At 38.5% G+C, this 22,174-nt stretch overlaps 1 protein-coding gene across 3 annotated transcripts in view; it reads left to right on the top strand.

The window, feature by feature from the left end:
• The window catches only part of PDE7B (phosphodiesterase 7B), a 377,838-nt gene that overhangs the window by 322,524 nt on the left and 33,140 nt on the right, over positions 1 to 22,174 (top strand). For all 3 annotated transcript variants that reach the window (XM_049901729.1, XM_049901739.1, XM_049901719.1), the window contains 4 exons: positions 14,610 to 14,761; positions 16,863 to 16,926; positions 18,855 to 18,950; positions 21,535 to 21,635. In XM_049901729.1, coding sequence (XP_049757686.1) covers positions 14,610 to 14,761; positions 16,863 to 16,926; positions 18,855 to 18,950; positions 21,535 to 21,635 — 413 coding nt within the window. The remainder of the gene's footprint in view (positions 1 to 14,609; positions 14,762 to 16,862; positions 16,927 to 18,854; positions 18,951 to 21,534; positions 21,636 to 22,174) is intronic.

The following is a 22,174-nucleotide window of genomic DNA, read 5'->3' on the forward strand; positions in this document are numbered from 1 at the left end:
TTTTAATGAATAATTTTTTAATTTTCTGAGCTTTTTTTATACTCCAAAGATTCAAGACAGGGCTAGGACAAGGATGAGGCCAGTGAGGCAATGGTGCAGGCATAAAATATAAGGGGGAAACAAAAAATTTAGTAATCAAGATAAATAATATTTTAATGCAATATTTTTTTAAATCAAAATTAAGGCAAAAAACTCATGAGAAACAAAATATCAAAATTTTAAAGAAAGAAAATATGAGAAGAGATGTAAATTCTGCCATGTTGGACTATTTCCCTAGGGTGAAAAAAAAGAGGCGGGAAAGGAAAGAATCTTGCTGTTTTCTTCTTTATGTTTAAGGACAAAATGAATCTAAACTTAATATCTCCAGATCTTGGTATCATTAATATATTAGTTAAAATGGTGGTTTTAGTGACTAAAAATAAGAAGAAGAAAAGTTGTTGCCATTGAGTTGATTCCACAAGGTGAACTGCCCCATTGTGTTTCCAGGGCTGTATTCTTTACAGGAGCAGATGGCCAGGTCTTTTCTCCCTTGGAACTGCTGGTGGGTTGCAATTGCCAGTTTTCAGTTGGCAGCCAACTGCTTAACCGCTGTGTCACCAGGGCTCCTTAATTTTAGTGAATAAAAATTTTAGTGAATAGAAGCCATTATTTCCCAGCATCTACATTTACCATGGAAACGCTAGTGGCATGGTTGTTAAGCGCTATGGCTGCTAACCAAAGGGTCAACAGTTCAAATCCGCCAGGCGCTCCTTGGAAACTCCATGGGGCAGTTCTACTCTGTCCTGTAGGGTCGCTATGAGTCGGAATAGACTTGATGGCACTGGGTTTTACGTTTACCATACATACGCAAAAAAAAAAAAAAAACCCACTGTCATCTATTCGATTCCGATTCATAGCGACCCATATATATGTAACTTAAGTGTCATTATCTTATCCATAAATCTACTTAAAGTATTATGCATTTGGAAGACTAAATGAAAATTTTAAAAAGAAATAATCCATGATTTTTATTTGCTATGCTTGTAGCATATTTCCATCATTCAGGGTTACCTTGTTTGCTTCTGATTCTATTATGTAAACACTAGCATACACTCAACTATAGAGGAGATTTTCTTTTAGCATTTTAGAATGGAGGAATTGCCATAAAATATGAAACTGAAACAGATCGTTGTATGGATATTTGCTTTATATAACAGAGGAACAATTAATTTCACTTATTTGTTAAAATAATTGATTTCATTTTATCTAGAACTATTACATTTTCTTCGCTCCCTTTCATAGCAAAACTTCAAAGAGCTGTCAATACTTGTTATTGTAGTTTCATATTTCTCTCCCACTATCTCTCTTTTCTTAAACCCTTTCATATAAAATAATTTAAAAGGTACAGAAAATTTGAAAGAATAGAACAAAACACTCATCCGTCTTCACAGCAACGCACCAGTCGTGATGTTTTGCCCTTTTTGCCTTACCACGATGTAGTTCTTCTGAACCTCTTGAGAATTAGTTGCATCCATCGTACCTCTTTATCTCTAAATATTTCAGCATGTATTTCTTTTATATAATCACAATTCAGTTTTCAAATTCATAAAATGTAGAGCTATACTGTAATCTCCTGTAAGTCCATGTCCCAATTTTACAAATTGTCCTAATAATGTTGTTTATGAAAGTTTTTCCTCTGATCCAGACTCAGATTCAGGAGCACACACTGCATTTAGTCGCACTATCTCTTTGGGATCTGATATTATGAAATAATACATCAGGCTATCTTTGACTTTTACGACATTGACATTTTTGAAAAGTATACACAGGCTAGTTGTTTTGTACGGTATCCTTCAATGTGGTTTATTCTGATATTTTCTCTGTTAGGTTCAGATGTGCGCTTTGGGGAGGAACACTACATGTTTTGTCCTCAGGGTATTACATCAGGAAGCACCTAATGTCACTATCTCCCATCGTTGGCAATGCTAACTTTGACTCCTTAGTGAAAATGGTGCCCTGCTCTGGACTGGCCCACTGCAGAGCTACCATTTTTCTTTTTCCAATTAATATGTAATCTGTGAGAGATACTTTAAGACTACATAATTTTCCTGTTGCTTTCTAAATTTTCACTTAATAATTCTAGCATCCATTGGTGATTTTTGCCTGAATCAGTTATTACTATTGATGATTGCAAAATGGTGAAATTCTATTATTTTTCCACATTTATTGGTTGGAATTCTTTGCAAGAAAGAGCTTTCCCTTCTCCTTATTTATTTACTTATTTGCTTATGATCAGTATGCAGTCATAGATTTTTATTTCAGTCAATGGTTTATAAGCCATTCTTCCATTATTCATTTTGATTTTCAGATTTTCCTATATTTGATCAGAGAGATACACTTCAACTTGTCTCCTCTGTCGTTTTTAAATAATCCTACCACTTTTTGAGGTCCACCTTATCTTCTGGTATAATAAGATTTTACAGTGTGTCTTGTACTTTCTTCACCCCAGCCCTAGAATCAGCCATTTCATCAAAGTGGTCTGGTACCTTTTAATGAGAAATCATTTTTAGAAACCAAAATCTGAGTGCTGGTTGTACTCATTGTCACCAGGATGTTGTTGTTTTTAGACATGCAATAAAATGCACTGGTTCTAAGAGTACAGCTCCATGAATCTTGACAAATTTATACATCCATGGTCAAGTCTCAGTCTTCATTGCACCTAAAAAAGCACCACTTAATCCTGGTGATCACACCATCTTCCTAGCGATATGACCTTCACTAGTCTTTCAGAAAATGATATTCTCTTGGTTTTCTTTCTACCTCACGGGACATCCTTCTCAGTCTCCTTTGCTTTTTCCTACTCTTGTCTGCTCCCTTTTAATGTTGAAGTGCCCCAAAACTCAGTCTCCGATTTGTTTGCTTTTTATTCAACTGTGATATTGTTGTTCGACGCCGTTGAGTCGGTTCTGACACATGGTGACCTCATGTAAAACAAAACGAAATTGCACCAGCCTTACAATCGTTGCTGCATTTGAGTCCATTGTTGCAGCCACTGTACCAATCCATTTCATTGAGGATCTTTTCCGCTGGTCCTTTACCAAGCATGATGTCCTTCTCCAGCGACTTGTCCCTCCTGATAACATGTCCACAGTACATAAGACAAATTTTCACCGTCCTACCTTTAAGGAGCATTCTAGCAAGACAGATTTGTTCATTCTTCTGGCAGTCCATGGCACATTCAATATTCTTCTCCAACACCATAATTCAAATGCATCAATTCTTCATCAGTTTTCTGTATTCATTGTCCAGATTTTATATGCATATGAGGCAATTGAAAATATGACCGCTTGGGTCAGGCGCACCTTAGTCTTCAAGGTGACATCTTTGCTTTTTAACATCTGGAGTCTTTTGAAGCAGATTCACTCAATTCAATAAGTCATTTGATTCCTTGACTGCTGCTTCCGTGGGTTTGATTTTGGACCCAAGTATAATGAAATTCTTGACAACTTCAGTCTTTTCTCCATTTATCATGATGTTGCTTTTTTGTCCAGTTGTGAGGATTTTTGTTTTCTTTATGTTAAAATGTAATCCATACTGAAGGCTGTGGTCTTTGACCTTCATCAGTAAGTGCTTCAAGTCCTCTTCACTTTCAGCAAACAAGGTTGTATCATCCACATAACGCAGGTTGTTAATGAGTCTTCCACCAATCCTGATGCCACGTTCTTCTTCATATAGTCCAGTTTCTCAGATTATTTGCTCAGCATACAGATTGAATAAGTATGGTGAAAGGATACAACCCTCACAAACACCTTTCTTGACTTTAAACCATGCAGTATGCCCTTGTTCTGTTCGAACAACTGCCTCTTTATCTATGTACAGGTTCCTCATGAGCACAATTAAGTGTTCTGGAATTCCCATTCTTTGTAATGTTATCCATAGTTTGTTATGATCAACACAATCGAATGCCTTTGCATGGTCAATCAAACACTTTCTGGTATTCTCTATTTTCAGGCATGATCCATCTGACATCAGCAATAATATCTGTCATTCCATGACCTCTTCTGAATCAGGTTGAATTTCAGGAAGTTCACTGTCGATATACTACTGCAACTGTTTTTGAATTATCTTCAGCAAAATTTTGCTTTTGTGTGATATTAATTATATTGTTCAATAGTTTCTACGTTCAGTTGAATCACCTTTCTTTGGAATGGGCACATATATGGATCTCTTCCAGTTGATTGGCCAGGTAGCTGTCTTCCAAATTTCTTAGCATAGATGAGTGAGCACTTCCAGTGTTGCATCTGTTTGTTGAAACATCTCAGTTGGTATTCCATCAATTCCTGGAGCCTTATTTTTCACCAATTCCTTTAGTGCAGCTTGGACTTCTTCCTTCAGTACCATTAGTTCTTGATCATATGCTACCTCCTGAAATTGTTGTGTATTTATTCCTCTTCTTTTGATGCTTCTTGTGTCGTTCAATATTTTGCCCCATAGAATCCTTTAATATTGCAACTCGAGGCTTGAATTTTTTCTTAAATTCTTTCAGCTTGAGAAGTACTGACTGTGTTCTTCCCTCTTTGTGTCTACACATTTCGTTATAATACTTTACTTTGTCTTCACAAGCCATGCTTTGAAATCTTCTGTTCAGCTCTTTTACTTCATCATTTCCTCCATTCTTTCTTTAGCTACCTTACATTCAGAAGCAAGTTTAAAAGTCTCTTCTGACATCCATTTTGATCTTTTCTGTCTTTCCTGTCTTTTTAATTACGTTTTGCTTTCTTCATCTATGATATCCTTGGTGTCATTCCACAACTCATCTGGGCTTCAGACATTAGTGTTCAGGACATCAAATCTATTCTTGAGATGATCTCTAAATTCAGGTAGGATATACTCAAAGTTGTACTTTGACTCTCGTGCATTTATTTTAATTTTCTTCAACTTCACCTTGAACTTGCATATGAGCAATTGATGGTCTGTGCCACAGTCAGCCTCTGGTTTTGTTCTTACTAATGATATCGAGCTTCTCCATCATCTCTTTCCACAGATGTAGTTGATTTGATTCTTGTGTATTCCATTTGGCAGGATCTAGTCACTCTTTATGATGTTGCAGAAAGGTATTTCCAGTGAATAGGTTATTTGTCTTACAAAACTCCCTCATGTGATCCCCCTCATTATTTCTATTACCAGGCCATATTTTCCAATAAGTGATGATTTCTTCTTTGTTTCCAACTTTTGCATTCTAGTCACCAGTGATTATTAATGCTTTTTGAATGCATGTTTGATCAGTTTCAGACTGCAGTAGTTGGTAAAACTCTTCAATTTCTTCATCTTTGGCATTAGTGATTGGTGCATAAATTTTAATAATAGCCATATTAACTGGTCTTCCTTGTAGACGTATGGACATTTTCTTGTCACAGACAGCATTGTCCTTCAGAATAGATCTTGAAATGTTCTTTTTGACATTGAATGTGATGCCATTCCTCTTCAATTTGCCATTCTCTCCATAGTAGACCGTATGATTGTCTGATTCAAAATGGCCAATACCAATCCATTTCAGTTCACTAATGCCTAGGTTTTCTGTCTTCAAGCATTCCACTGCATTTGTGACAACTTCCAATTTTCCTAGGTTCATACTTCATACATTCCACGTTTTGATTATTAATGGATGTTTGCAGCTGTTTCTCCTTGTTTTGAGTTGTGCCTTATCAGCAAATGAAGGTCCCGAAAAGCTTTACTCCATCCATATCATTATGGTCGACTCTACTTTGATGTCGCTATAAGTCGGAATAGACTGGATGGCAACATATTTTTTTTTTTCTTTTTCTACTTTGAGGAGACAGCTCTTTCCCAGTTGGATTTTGAGTGCCTTCCAACCCGAAAGGCTTGCCTTCTGACATTATACCAGACAATGTTTGGCTGCTATTCATAAGGTTTTCACTGGTCAATTTTTTTAGAACTAGATATCCAGGTCCTTCTTCCTAGTCTGTCTTAGTCTGGAAGCTCCACTGAAACCTGTCCACCATGAGTGACCCTGCTAGTATTTGAAATGTGGGTGGCATAGCTTCTAGCATCACAGCAACAAGCAAGCCATCACGGTACGACAAACTGACAGGGAAGCGGTGGTATATATATGTATATTTGTTGTTGTTGTTGTCAGGTGCTGTCCAGTTGGTTCCAACTCATAGCAGCCCTACTCACCACAGAACAAAACACTGCCCAGTCCAGAGCCACCCTCATAATCATTGGTATGCTTAAGCCCATTGTTGCAGCCCCTGTTTCAGTCCATCTCGTTGAGGCTTCTCCTCTTTTCTGCTGACACTGTACCTTACCAAGCACGATGTCCTTCTCTAAAGAATGATCCCTTCTGACAACACGTCCAAAGTACTTAAGATGTGGTCTCACCATCCTTGCTTCTAAGGAGCATTCTGGTTGTACTTCTTCCAAAATAAATTTGTTTGTTCTCTTGGCAGTCCATGGTATACTCGATATTCTTCTCCAACACCACAATTCAAAGGCGTCAATTCTTCTTCAGTCTTATTTATTCATCATCCAGTTTTCACATGCATATGATATGATTGAAAATACCATGGCTTGAGTCAGGCACCTTAGTCTTCTAGGTGAAATCTTTGCTTTTCAACACTTTAAAAAGGTCTTTTGCAGCAGATTTACCTAATGCAATGTGTGTTTTGATTTCTTTACTACTGCTTCCGTGGGTGTTGATTGTGGAGCCAAGTTAAATGAAATCCTTGACAACTGCAATCTTTTCTGTTTATCATGATGTTGCTTCTTCTTCCAGTTGTGAGGATTTTTGTCATCTTTATGTTGAGGTGTAAGCCACACCGAAGGCTGTAGTCTTTGATCTTTATCAGTAAGTGCTTCAAGTCCTCTTCACTTTCAGAAAGCAAGGTCGTGTCATCTGCATATCACAGGTTGTTAATAAGTCTTCCTTCAATCTTGATGCCCCATTCTTCTTCATATAGTCCAGCTTCTCAGATATTTGCTCAACATACAGATTGAATAGGCATGGTGAAAGGATACAACCCTGATGCACACTTTTCCTGACTTTAAACCACACAGTGTCCCCTTTTTCTGTCTGAACAAGTTCCTCTTGATCTTAGTACAAGTTCCTCATGAGCACAATTAAGTGTTCTGGAATTCTCATTCTTCACAATGTTATCCATAATTTGTTATGATCCACACAGTCGAATGCCTTTGCATAGTCAGTAAAACACAGGTAAACAACCTTCTGGTATTCTCTGCTTTCAGCCAGGATCCATCTGACATCAGCAATGATATCCCTAGTTCCATGTCCTCTTCTGAATCCAGCCTGAATTTCTGGCAGTCCCCTGTCAATATACTCCTGAAGCCACTTTTGAATGATCTTCAGCAAAATTTTACTTGGGTGTAATATTAATGATATTGTTCGATAATTTTCTATTTGGTTTAATCGCCTTCCTTGGCAATAGGCGTAAATATGGATCTCTTCCAGTAAGTCGCTATGAGTCAGAATCGACTCAATGGCACTGGGTTGGTTTCTGGGTCCAGTAAGTTGGCCAGGTAGCTGTCTTCCAAATATCTTGGCATTGACGAGTGAGTACTTCCAGCACTGCATCTGTTTGTTGAAACATCTCAGCTGGTATTCCATCAGTTCCTGGAGCCTTGTTTTTCCCCAATGCCCTCAGTGCAGCTTGGACTTCTTCCTTCGGTACCATTGGTTCCTGATCATATACTACCTCTTGAAATGGTTGAACCTCGGCCAATTCTTTTTGTTATAATGACTCTGTATTCCTTCCATCTTCTTTTGATGCTTCCTGCATCATTTAATATTTTCCCAATAGGATCCTTCATTATTGCAACTCAAGACTCAGATTTTTTCTTCAGTTCTTTCAGCTTGAGAAATGCTGAGCATATTCTTCCCTTTTGGTTTTCTATCTCCAGCTCTTTGCACATGACATTATAATACTTTATTTGGTCTTCTCGAGCGCCCCTTTGAAATCTTCTGTTCAGTTTTTCACTTCATTAACTCTTTCCTTTGCTTTAGCTGCTCGAGGTTCAAGAGCAAGTTTCAGAGTCTCTTCTGACATCCATTTTGGTCTTTTCTTTCTTTCTGGTCTTTTTAATGATGTCTTGCTTTCTTCATGATGTCTTTGATGTCATTCCACAACTCATCTGGTCTTTGGTCATTAGTGTTCAAGTGTCAAATCTATTCTCGAGATGATCTCTAAATTCAGGGGGGATCATATGAGCAGCTGATATTTGACAAAGGCCCAAAGTCAGTTAAATGGGGAAAATACAGTCTGTTTAACAAATGGTGCTGGCATAACTGGATATCCATCTGCAAAAAAATGAAACAAGACCCATACCTCATACTATGCACAAAAACTAACTCAAAATGGATCAAATACCTAAACATAAAATCTGAAACAATGAAGATCATGGAACTAAAAATAGGGACAACATTAGAAGCCCTAATACATGGCATAAACAGTAAACAAAACATTACTGAAAATGCAGAAGAGAAACCAGATAACTGGGAGCTCCTAAAAATCAAACACCTATGCTCATCCAAAGACCTCACCAAAAGAGTAAAAAGATTACCTACAGAGTAAGAAAAAGCTTTTAGCAGTGACATTTCCGATCAGCACCTGATCTCTAAAATCTACATGATCCTACTAAAACTCAACTACAAAAAGGCAAATAACCCAATTTAAAAATGGGTAAAGGCACTTCACTAAAGAAGACATTCAGGCTGCTAACAGATACATAAGGAAATGCTCACGATAATTAGCCATTAGAGAAATGCAAATCAAAACTACAGTGAGGTACCATCTCACTCCAACAAGGCTGGCATTAGCCCAAAAAACACATAATAATAAATGTTGCAGAGATTGTGGAGAGACTGGTACACCTATACACTGCTGGTGGGAATGTAAAATGGTACAACCACTTTGGAAATCGATTTGGCGCTTCCTTAAAAAGCTAGAAATAGAACTACCATACGATCCAGCAATCCCACTCCTTGGAATATATCCTAGGATGTATGCACACCCATGTTCACTGCAGCACTGTTTACAATAGCAAGAAGTTGGGAGCAACCAACGTGCCCATCAATGGATGAATGGATAAATAAATTATGGTATATTCACACAATGGAATACTACGCATCAATAAAGAACAACGATGAATCCATTTCATAACATGGAGAAATCTGGAAGACATTATGCTGAGTGAAATTAGTCAGTTGCAAAAGGACAAATATTGTGTAGGATCACTATTATAAGAACTGGAGAAATAGTTTAAACAGAGAAGAAAATATTCTTTGATGGGTACGAGATGGGGGAGGGAGGAAGTGAGGGAGAGGGGTATTCACTAATTAGATAGTAGATAAGTTTCATTTTAGTCGAAGGGAAAGACAATGCACAATACGGGAGAGATCAACACAGCTGGACTAAACCAAAAGCAAAGATGTTTCCTGAATAAACTGAACGCTTCAAAGGCCAGTGTAGCATGGGCAGGGGTTTGAAGACTGTGGTTTCAGGGGACATCTAAGTCAATTGGCATAATAAAATCTATTAAGAAAACATTCTGCTTCCCACTTTAGAGAGTGGCGTCTGGGGTCTTAAACACTAGCAAGCGGCCATCTAAAATGCATCAGTTGGTCTCAACCTACCTGGAGCAAGGAAGAATGAGGAACACCAAAGACACAAGGTAATTATGAGCCTAAGAGACAGAAAGGACCACATAAACCAGAGACTACATCAGCTGAGACCAGAAGAGCTAGACGGTGCCCAGCCAAAACTGACAACTGCCCTGACATGGAACACAACAGAGAACCCCTGAGAGAGCAGTGGGATGCAGACCCCAAATTCTCATAAAAAGTCCAGACTTAATGATCAGACTGGGACTAGAAGAACCCCGGAGGCCACAGTCCCCAGACCTTCTGTTAGCCCAAGACAGGAACCATTTCCAAAATCAACTCTTCAGACAGGGATTGGACTGGAATATGGGATGGAAAATGATACTGATGAAGAAAGAGCTTCTTGGATCAAGTAGACACATGAGACTATGTTGGCATGTCCTGTCTGGAGGGGAGATTAGAGAGCACAGGGGACCAGAAGCTACCCGCATAGACACAAGAAGAGAGAGTGAGGGAAGAACTGTGCTATCTCATTAGAGAAAGAGCAATTAGCAGTGTATAGCAAGGTGTATGTAAATTTTTGTATGAGAGACTGACCTGATTTGTAAACTTTCACTTAAAGAACAATAAAAATTAATTAAAAAAAAATTCAGGTGGAATATAATCAAGGCCGTACTTTGGCTCTTGTGGACTTGTTATAATTTTCTTCAGTTTCACCTTGAACTTGTATATGAGCAATTGATGGTCTGTTCCACAGTCAGCCTCTGGCCTTGTTCTAACTGATGATATTGAGCTTTTCCATCGTCCCTTTCCACAGATGTAGTTGATTTGATTCCTGTGTATTTCATCTGGCAAGGTCCATGTGTATAGTCACCATTTATGTTGGTTAAAAAAGGTATTTGCAATGAAGAAGTCATTGGTCTTGCAAAATTCTATCATGTGATCATCGTTTCTATCACCAAGGCCATATTTCCCAGCAACTAATCCTTCTTCTTTCTTTCCAACTTTCACATTCCAATGACCAGTAATTATCAATGCAGCCTGATTGCATGTTCGATCAATTTCAGACCGCAGAAGCTAGTAAAAATCTTCAATTTCTTCATGTGTGGCTTTAGTGGTTAGTGCATAAATTTGAATAATAGTTGTATTAATGGGCCTTCCTTGTAGATATATGGATATTATCCTATCACTGACAGTGTTGTGCTTCAGGATATATCTTGAAATGTTGTTTTTGACAACGAATGCAATGCCATTCCTCTTCAATTTGTCATTCCTGGCATAGTAGACCACATGATTGTCTGATTCAAAATAGCCAATACCAGTCCATTTCAGCTCACTAATGCCTAAGATATTGATGTTTATGCATTCCATTTCATTTTTGATGATTTCTAATTTTCCTAGGTTCAAACTTTGTATATTCCACATTCTGATTATTAATGAATGTTTGCAGCTGTTTCTTCTCATTTTGAGTCTCGCCACATCAGCAAATTAAAGTTCCAAAAGCTTGACTCTATCCATGTCATTAAGGTCGACTCTACTTTGAGGAGGCAGCTCTTCCCCAGTTGTCTTTTGAGTGCCTTCCAAGCTTGGGGGCTCATCTTCCGGCACTGTATCAGACAATATTCCGCTGCTATATTCATGAAGTTTTCATTGGCTAATTCTTTTCAGAAGGAGACTGCCAGGTCCTTCTTCCTTCTTCAGTCTGGAAGCTCAGCTGAAACCTGTCCACCACAGGTGACCTTGCTGGTATCTGAATTCCTGTGGCATAGCTTCCAGAATCACAGCAACACACAAGCCCCCACAGTACAACAAACTGACAGATACATAGGATATATATATATATATACACACACATATAAGGCCCTGGTGGTGCAGTGGTTAACAGCTATGGCTACTAACCAAAAGGTCGGCAGTTCAAATCCACCAGCTACTCCTTGGAAACCCTACGGGGCAGTTCTGTCCTATAGGGTTGCTATGAGTTGGAATCAACTCGACAGCAACAGGTTTGGTTTTATATATATGTTTATATGTACAGATGGATGGATGGATGGATGGACGGATGGATGGATGAATAGACAGATAGATATGTATGTATAATATAGCCCTGGTTGCACAATGGTCAAGTGCTCGACTGCTAACCAAAAGGTTGACAGTTCAAATCTACCAGCTGCTCTTCCGGAGAAAAGACCTAGCAATCAGCTTCCATAACTATTACAGCCTAGGAAACCCTATGGGACAGTTCTACTCTGTCATATAGGGTCATTATGAGTCGGAATCAACTCAAACAGCACACAGCAACAACAACAATCTTTACAGAAGCAAGTCGTCACATCTTTCTCCCCGGTAGAAACAGTCAGGACCACCAACTTTTCCATTAGAGTTGCACACTTAATCATTGTACTACCAGGACTCCTTACACTAGCCCACTCTTCTTTCCCCAAACCAAAACCAAACCCATTCCCATCAAGTCAATTCTGACCCATAGTGACCCTCGGGACAGAGCAGACCTGCCCCATAGGGTTTCCAAAGCTGTAAATCTTCACAGAGGCAGACTGCCACATCTTTCTCCCAAGGAGTGGCTAGTGTTTTCTAACCTCCAACCTATTGGTTAACAGCCAAGCGCTTAATCACTTTGCCACCAGGGCTCCCTCTTCTTATTCCCCAAGCTCTGGGTTTTATATCTTTATTTCTACTCAGCATCTTCAACCAAATTCCTAATAGACAGCCAAATATATGCACAAAATTAAAATCCACTCCAGACCTGTTCCAGCTACAACCTTCTCCATCTCAGGTGCTGGCAGCTCCATTCTCTCAGTTATTCAGGCCAAACACTTGGTAGCATCCAAATTATATTCAGAATCCCACCACTTTCATTCCCACCACCGCTTACCTCTGTGCTCTGAGTTACCACCGTATCTTGCCTGGAGCATTTCGGTAGTCTCAAGGGATCTCACTGCATCAAACATTACACCTACAATCTGTTCTCAGCACAGCAGCCAGGATGCCTCTTTTAAAATGAAAGTGTTATCAGGTCACTTCTCTGCTCAAACCTTGTAGGAGCCCCGCATTTCACTCAGAATCCAGCCCAAGTCCTTGCAATGGCCTGCAGGACCCTACATAATTTTCATGCCCCACTTCCCTCTAAGCCCTCATCTTCTAGTCTTCTCCCCTTTTCTCTGCTCTCTAGCCACACTGACCTCCTACTGTTTCCCCCACACGTCAGCACACCAGGCACGCTCCCACTTTAGGGTGTTCATTCTATGGCTATTTCCTCTGTATGGAAGGTGTTTTCCCAGATATCTTCTTGGCCAGCTCCCTCATCTCCTTCAAAATTTTGATCAAATTGAACCCTCTAATGAGGCCAGCTCTGACCACCCCAACACAAAACTCCTGATCCCCGTTCCCTGCTTTCCTTTTTTTTCCCCAAAGCGCTTATTCTAACACATCATATAACTTATTTACTTTTTATGTTTATGGTTTATTATCTGTCTCTCTCCTGGTAGAATGTAAGCTCCATGAGGGCAAGGATTTTTGTTTTGCTCGCTGAAGTATCCCAAACATATGCAACAATGCCTGCCCCCTAGTGACCACTATTTATTTATTTGTTCATTTGCTCATTCATTCATTCATTCATGTATTTATTAATTTATGTATTTATTTATGTGTCTATTTATTTATGCTGATGAATGAACCACTTTATTCTGAACTTTGATTCCATAAACTGACAGAAATGAGAACCCACCAATAGAATGGAGACCACGTATTTTATTTAATACTGGTGTGTGCTAAACACCCAATTTCGGTTGTACTCCACTTATCTCAGTATGTTCTTGTTTGCCTCTTCCCACACATGAAATCTAGATCTATTTTAAAATAAAATAATTTTTAATCAGGCAGCATTTCCAGAGAACAGTGGGTTTTGCTTGCCCTAAATTATACCTTTGCATGTATAACACCAACTAAGCAATGAACTGATTTGGGTAATTCACAGCCACTGGGGAGAGCTACATTGCTAAGGAGGATCCTGCCCATTGTTTTCTTTGCTTCTGGCATCCACTGTGATTTTCAGTCCCATAGAGAAAAAGGGAAGATGGGAAGAGGAATGAAATAAACCAAAATCACTTTATATACGAGCTGTTTATTTTCCTACTAGACCGTTAAATTAACTCCAGATCCAAAATTGGCAGCAAATGGCACTTATATGACCCTAGAGTGATTCGTAGAATTTCGTCTGAGATAAAACATACCTTGACAAACACTCAAATAATGTACTTGGGGTATATCTGGAAAATAGCCATGATGTCAACGGTCAAGTTTTGAAAGGCGCATGTGACGTGATAGTTAAAACACTTCTACTGACCAGATCAGATTTTTATGGCCACCAGTACTAGAGAATACACACCAATAAAAAGTAAAAATTATGGAATCAAAGTTCAGAATAAAGTGGTTCATTCATCAGCGTAATTCTTGTCAGGGAATCTAGGTCATTTCTGTGCCAAGATTATTGATTTCTTGTCACTGATTTTCCTGGGAAGTTAGGAAACATTTTCTTCCTGCCTAAGATGGTGTATTCTCAACTTTTCTAATTCATATGAAGGATTTGATAAAACTAGAGCAAATGTAGACTAAGAACCTGGTCTAAGTAGTTGAGCCTCAGAAGAAACCTAACAGTTCGTTTTAAGTGCGTGCCAAAGTGTCAGAAATTCACTTACTGTGGTACTGGCATCATTAATGACAAAATGAAGTTTTTAATTCACATATTTCATGTCTTCCAAAATTATGTTCAAAATGCCTTGACATTTTAATAAATGCATAGTATAAGAAATACCATTTTTGTTCTACAATAACGTCAAATATACAGTTAAATAGACTATTCAAGAAAGCATAGAGAACATCTTTTAAACTTCTCTCCTTTTTAATACATTATATTTTTATATAAAGAAAAATAATCTTTTTTAATATAGAAACTTCTGAATTTGATTACTTTCCACAGATACAACACACTCAGGGGAAATTGGCACCAAGAAAAAGGTGAAAAGACTGTTAAGCTTTCAAAGATACTTCCATGCATCGAGGCTGCTTCGTGGAATTATACCACAAGCCCCTCTCCACCTGCTGGATGAAGACTACCTGGGACAAGCAAGGGTGAGCTAGCAACACCTTTGTCTCCTTATGGCAGAACAGTGGCCAAGAGCATGAGCCTCAAGCACCTGGGTGTGAATACTACTTCTACCACAGAGGAGCTCTGTGATGCTGGGCTAGTTGCTCAATGAGCCTGGACTTCCTCCTCACTATAAAAAATGAAGTGAATAGAAATACCCACCCCCTAGTGTTGATTTTTTTTTTTTTTTTTAGTGTTGATACGAGGATAAATGAAGTAAAGCGTATTTACATGCTTAAGATACTCATGCCTAGCACATGCTACCTATTTTCATTTTTATAAGCACATTAGCACAAGACTAAGTAGAATGCTGGACTGGTAGATCACCAAAGCGAGTATAAGTAAAAATTTGTCAGCCATTGAATTATCTCATTGGACCAACTACCCTGAAATATACCCAGTAACTGTCGACTGTTTCGCTTTGGGCTAATAATACGGTGCATTGTCCTTTTAACAATGTTTAATTAATTCAGATAATTTTTACTAATTTTACAATTATTTGTGCAATACTCCAATCTGGATAGGGTGGAAATTAATATGCAACACTTTAGAAGAAGTTTTCGTGTTATCTCTAGCTCAAACTGACAAAGGAATTTCAGGAATAAACTGCCCCAGTTTAAACAGAAGTCAAAGTTAGTATCTCATAGTTTATATGCTAAGCAATACTATCTAAATGCTATTAAGAAATATATACAATCATAACAACCAAAAGCAACCAGTGACCACTGAGTCGATTCTGACTTATGACGACCCCACGTGTTTCAGAGTAGAACTATGCTCCATAGGGTTTTCAATGGCTGATTCTTTGGAAGTTGATCACCAGGCCATTCTTCCAGGTACTTCTGGGTGGATTTGAACTGCCAACCTTTTGTTTAGCAGCCAAGCACTTAACCATTTGTGCCACCCAGGGACTCCTACATACCGTGATATACACTGTTAAGAAAAGAGCAGCACGTAATGACAGAAGCACTAATTCCCAGCATCAGATCTACAAAAGGGCGGGGGGTGGGAATCACCCCTTCTAAAACCCCTAGGGCTGAGATTGGGTGAATGTTTGTTTGGAGAAAAGCAAGACTAAGCTCCCCCCCCCCCGCCCCCACCAGATGGTCCACGAGTGAGCACTGCCCTGCCTTTAGGATTGTATGACTTGGGTGAAATGCTCACCCAATCTAGACCTCAAAAATAACCTGCTATCTCTTCATTTTCACACAAAGCGAAGGCCTTTGTGTGCAATGCCAAGAACTTTGGATATTATGGTAGGGCACAGGGAACCCATTCAGGGGCAGGAAGAGGTCTTTTCCTCGAGTCAATGACTATGGGAAGGAAGGAAGGCGCAGCCACAGGAACTATAATGGAGTAGAATCAACAACTGGAACCTTGTGTCTAACTGAGAGTTAATATCATCTAATTCTAAGAACGGTGTATTAAAAAAAAAAGTAGAATAATAAACCTACATTGAACAGGAGGTCTTCAAGTTATTCAATATTTGCTATTGCCCACCCTTCCTTCTCCTGTCTATTATAGTGGTTAATTATGAATTCAGTCCACATAGAGCAGATTAATGTGCTCAACAATTATTTTGACCTGATTTTTTTTTTTTTACATTTTGAGAAAACCTCTTTCCTTAAGTGGATAGTAGTTTGTGACGTAGAGATGTTACTAAACTTCAATTTAACAGTTACCTAACATGTTCGTGCTCGCTATGACCAACACCGTTCTAAGTACTTCCTGTGTATTACATTATTTAATCCTCACAACAACTCTCTCAGGTAGATAATACTGCCAGCGGCATTATTCAGTTTAGGAAACTGCAGTGCAGAAAGGTGAAGGAACTTGCCCAACATCTCATAGTTAGTAAAAGGCACGGCTGCCATTGGACCAGGCTGTCTAATCCCAGAGTGCATTCCCTTACACACTGTTGTTATTAGTGAAAAGTAAGATTTGTTTCACTATACCCAGTAGTACACAGAGAGTAGTAAGCTACTATTTTCAACTTTTTGATTGTTTAATTCACTATGTCTCAGAGTCAATGTTTGTGTCTCCGGTATGATTCATTTGAGTGCTGTTGTCTGTTTGCCTTTTCAGTATATGCTGTCCAAAGTGGGAATGTGGGATTTTGACATTTTCTTGTTTGATCGCTTGACAAATGGTAAGTCGCCCAAAAGAACTGTCTCCCTAAAATACACACCATAAAGTGGGATTAATTTCATGAAAAACAAAATTTATTTTTCAACACTCTGTTATTCTCTCTTCTTTCTTCCTCCTCTTTCGCAAATCTAAAGTCGATTCAAAAAGGTCCAGGGCAAAAGAAATTAATTCCAGTGAAGACGGAAGACTGAACTTGGCCTTAGAATCTTAAGGCAATTTCCTTCTGACCTTGATGATCCCAAAGGAATTTGAAAACCACAGATTAGATTCTTTCTTTGCAGAATACTTTGGCCATATCTAAAAGTAGGAAATTCATTGTTGGTCAATGAAAACCAGTAACACAAAGTACATCTGATTGGCCCTGACTCTTGCAGGGCAGGGTGTTGGTGTACCTTATTAAGTGAGCTGAGTCGGCCCCATTGCTGGTATCATTCAGACACATTTGACATCTTCAGAAGAAAATGAACATGGAAGAGGGAGTGTAAAAGCTTAGGCTGCAGTGGAAGGAAAAAGCAGACGTTCACACTGGTTTCACTTTTTAAATTTTTGTGTCTCTAGAGGCGTTCTTTAAGAAAATAATGAAATCTTATGATATTTTTATTTGCCCGTTAAACAAAAGCTGATAAATTTAGGAAGCCAATGAAATACATCACATTTAGTGCTGACCTTTTTATGTCCCACCATCGACCAGATTTGTGCTTTAAATCATTACAGATGGTTTTCTACCATTCCATTATTTGGCGAATAAAGTAAGTTTGAAAGAGATACAGCCTAAGACTAAGAAACATGGCTTTGTATTGAGGAAAGCCAACTAGACCACATAGGGATGGACTTCATAATCTTGCCTTTCGCTTTGCTCAAATCAACTAGTAAATGAAATTAACTGTTAACCAAAAGAATTTGTTAAATGCTGTTTGCTAAAAGAGAGTATTATCATGGCTGTCACAAATATAAAATGAACACATGTCAAAGATTTTTACTTCTCAGTTATTTAGAGATCCAGTAAAATACTACAACTGGTTCAAAGGCGAATTCAAAGAACTGCAAATATATAAGCAATAAAAAATGCAGAAATGAGTTTATAAGTAGCTGCAAAACACTGAGGGGGTGGGAATCAATTGTATTTCCACCTGACTAAATTTATTTGCACATATATGAACAAGAATCCTTTTGCAATACTGTCTGTTATCTACAATTCAGAGAGTTGGGGAGTAGCGCAGACAATAAAAGTTGCAGAGACCCACAGAATCAGGTAAGCTGGAAGAGTATGCTTAGGCAACATCTACTTTCTCATTGAAGACATCCAATCATCTTTCTGGCCTATTTTGAAGGCTTCATAAACTCTCTAATGCTTTTTAAATTCAAAATTGTTGTTCTTAAATAAATAGCATTTCTTGAATGCTCACAAGTTATTATAGCTTCAGTTTTGTATCTCTGTATAAAATATCAAATATGTTATGGTCAAATCTCTACATGGGTGATTTTTTCATAGGAAGAATAGACTATGAATATTAAGCAATATGGTGGTTTAGAAACCCCTGTAAATGTAAGAAACAATTAAAAATGACTTAAGGAATGTTTCAAGTCACTGTTAAGTTGCATTTAATATATGTACATGTATAATGTGCACACACACACGTTATGTGTATACATATGTATACCTTGACTCCTCAGTAGTGGGCAAACTCCTATAATTCTTCAGTATAGAGAGAATGTCTGAGTTAATTTTACTTATACAAAAAAGAGAAAACCTAGGACCAGATAATAGTAAATAATATCATCCATGTTTGAATAATTTCAAATCCAAAGGGGGAAAAATAATTATGTCAGAAAAGCGTCATTACAGAATCTTATTTGAATTGTCTTGCCAATCTTGATATTTAATGGTGATGAAAATGAATAAATGCAGGTGACTCTGTTTTCCTATAGGGAACAGCTTGGTAACACTGCTGTGTCACCTCTTCAACACCCATGGGCTCATTCACCACTTCAAGTTAGATATGGTGACCTTACACAGGTTTTTAGGTAAGTTCTTTCTTCCATATCCCTACCTCCCTCCCAGGAATAATGGCAGTCCATAATAATCTTTAACGTAAAGGGCCAGGAACCACAGTATAGTGGATGAAGACCTCAAATTAGTCTTAAATTATCTCATCTTAATTTTAAAACATGCTTTCTTATTTTAAATTCTTGAAAAATTTAATTGCTTGCAGTAGAGGAAGTCTATATAAAAGAAAACTATAACTAGTCCCATATTAACAAAACCCAGCAGGATTCCATCATTCATATTATGGAAACCCTGGTGGCATAGTGGTTAAGTGCTATGGCTGCTAACCAAAGGGTCAGCAGTTTGAATCTGCCAGGCGCTCCTTGGAAACTCAGTGGGGCAGCATATATCCCAGCAGGATATGCCTCAAATAATTCTCATGTAAACATGAGTTGTTGAAAATCTTCAATAAATTTTTGTTTTCAATAATAACCACCATTTATGTAGCACTCACTGTTTGTAGAGTATTTTCAGTATTTTATTTCTAGCTGGAGTCCCTGAGTGGTGCAAATGGTTAACGAGCTTGGCTATTATATGAAAGGTTGGTGGATCGAGTCCACCCAGAGGAACCTTGGAAGAAAGGTCTGGTGATCTACTTCTGAAAAATCAACCATTGAAAACTCTGTGAAGCACAGTTCAGCACTGACACACATGGGGTCACCATGAGTCGGAATTGACTCGACAGCAACTGGTTCGGTTTTTTTATTTATTTCTAGCTGTTTCAACAACCCTTCAAATTGGGCCTTTTATCACCATTTAGCCCACAGTTAAGAAAATGTACAAAGAAGTTTTGTAACATGCCCAAGGTCACACAGCTAATAAGCCTCAATTATAGTCCAGGTCTGTCGGGCTTGAAAGCCCGCCATCTTTCCACGCCACTCCACCATCACTCTTTATCAATTGGCAGCACCAATTCTTATTTGACTTTGTGTACATTCTTACTCATCTGCCAGGAAATGATCCAGGGCACATTTTTAATTACCAAATGTCTTCCCTCCACCACTTAGCATATTTTTGGCTTCTTTAACATGGCTGTGCTTTGAATTTGGAAGCTTACTTAATGCCGTCATGAAGAAAAGACAGTGATGATGATTACAACAGCAACAACAACCAGACTTATATGGTACTTACAAATGCTGGGAACTCCTCTAAGGACTTACATATATTAACACATTTAATCCTCACAGCAACCCTATGAGTTTGAAGCTATTATTATCCCCATTTTATAGGGAAGAATGCTGAGGAAACTTGCAGTTCAGTAATATGCCTGATACAGATAAGTGATAAAGCCAGGATTTAAGGATAATTACAAAATAAATCTGCTGAATAAAAGATATGTGACAGAACAGAAATATTTTAAACTAACCAAAAAGTGACTTGTTTCCAGAAACACAGATAACCTCAAGTTAATAGTATTTAGAGTGAGCAGACTGATGGCCACGAATGGGCTCACTTCGGTTTGTCTTAAGAGGGAGAGGAGTCCCTGAGTGGTTAATGCACTTGGCCGCTAACTGGTAGGTTAGAGGTTCAAGTCCACCCAGAGGCACTTACGAAGAAAGACCTAGTGACCTACTTCTAAAATATCAGCCATTGAAAATCCTGTGGAACACAGTTCTACTCTAATATACATGGGGTCACCAAGAATCAGGGTTGTCATGAGTCAGGGTCAACTCGACGGCAACTGGTAAAGAGGGAGAACACAGATATTTTGGACATGTGTGTACCTGTGCAAAAATTTGGCAAACAAAATTAACACCAAAATCCAAAGCCAACTGCATAGCATAGGCTGAGTGAATATGGTTCCCATTACAAATTTGGACATTCTGAACACACTATTGCATCCTAAGCATTGCCTTCGTTACTTACTAGTGGGTAGTGGCTTCTGTGAATAGCAAACCAAAATTGCCTTTGTATGCTCTTTGCCTTGCAATAGATTGAAGGGGCGTGACAGATGATAACTTAACCTGCATACAGTAGAAACCATCTAAAAACTCCTCAGCTAGATCAACGCAGTACTTTGAATTCCTGCCTAAAGAAGCCCCAGATTTATTTTGATCAGTATTTGTTAATCCAATACTGATCAAACCAATGATTTGTTAACCCAATCTTTGAATATCAGTAGTCTGATGCTACTGGGGTTCTTTGAAAGGAAACTTTATTCATGGCACATAGATTGCAGCAACCTTAAATAACTAACCTATATAAAAAAAAAAACCTATAGTGTGGAATAAAGTTCTCCTTTTTCTACATATTTATTTTTCCTCTGAATGTGAGCCTTCATGAATCAATGCCAAACAGGGTGATTTATGAAGGGGATGAGAAATCCCAAGGGCCTCACAAAATCCTTTACTCTTTCTCCCCTCTGCTCTCTCCCTCCTCTCCACTAAATTCAACCCCGTAGAACTGCCAAGCTTGCAAGCCACGTTCCTTTTTAGAGGGTCTCCAGGCTACATGTTTGGGAGGCACTGATGATTTTAAGCAAAAATTATCCTCAATAAGCCTGAGCTAGTAAGCTGTTCAATTTTTGGTTTTAGCTGATTGGGTTATCTGTTTGTCTCCTAGTCATGGTTCAGGAAGATTACCACAGCCAAAACCCATATCATAATGCTGTCCACGCAGCCGATGTCACCCAGGCCATGCACTGCTACCTGAAAGAGCCAAAGGTAAGGCAATGCCCAGCTGCCTCCTCAGCCACCTGGAAATGCCAAGAAAACTATTTTTTGGGCTCCCAAATCACCCATCATATCAGTATAACGTTATCCTGGGCCATTCACAATATGAGTGCAAGTTATTTATATTCAAGTTCTAGTATGTTGTAGGGGAAAAAACATCACAAAGTTTAGTAAAGCAAAAAGAAAGTTTTATTCAGCATATATTCCAAAAGACAAAAGTGAGACGCGGACAAGCATGCTGCCACAGCCCTGTCTGCCTGAGTCTGAGGAAGATTACAGAATCATCAGTATATATTAACATTACAAATGGGCAAAACCATTGAAAGCTTCACCTTTTCACCGATTGGCTAGAAACCGTGATCTTACATTTTGAATTGTCTTTCTTAATGATCATTGGCACAGATTTCAGTAACCACAGTCAGGAGGGTCTTCACTGGTCCAACAAATTTCTGTTCACTAAATGTTAATAGAAAAAGATATGAGTGGAAAGGCTTTTGTGTCCTGGCTTATGTGAAAGGTTTCCTAAAAGG

The sequence above is a fragment of the Elephas maximus genome, chromosome 1, assembly GCF_024166365.1.
Source record: "Elephas maximus indicus isolate mEleMax1 chromosome 1, mEleMax1 primary haplotype, whole genome shotgun sequence".
NCBI classification, from domain to species: Eukaryota; Metazoa; Chordata; class Mammalia; order Proboscidea; family Elephantidae; genus Elephas; species Elephas maximus.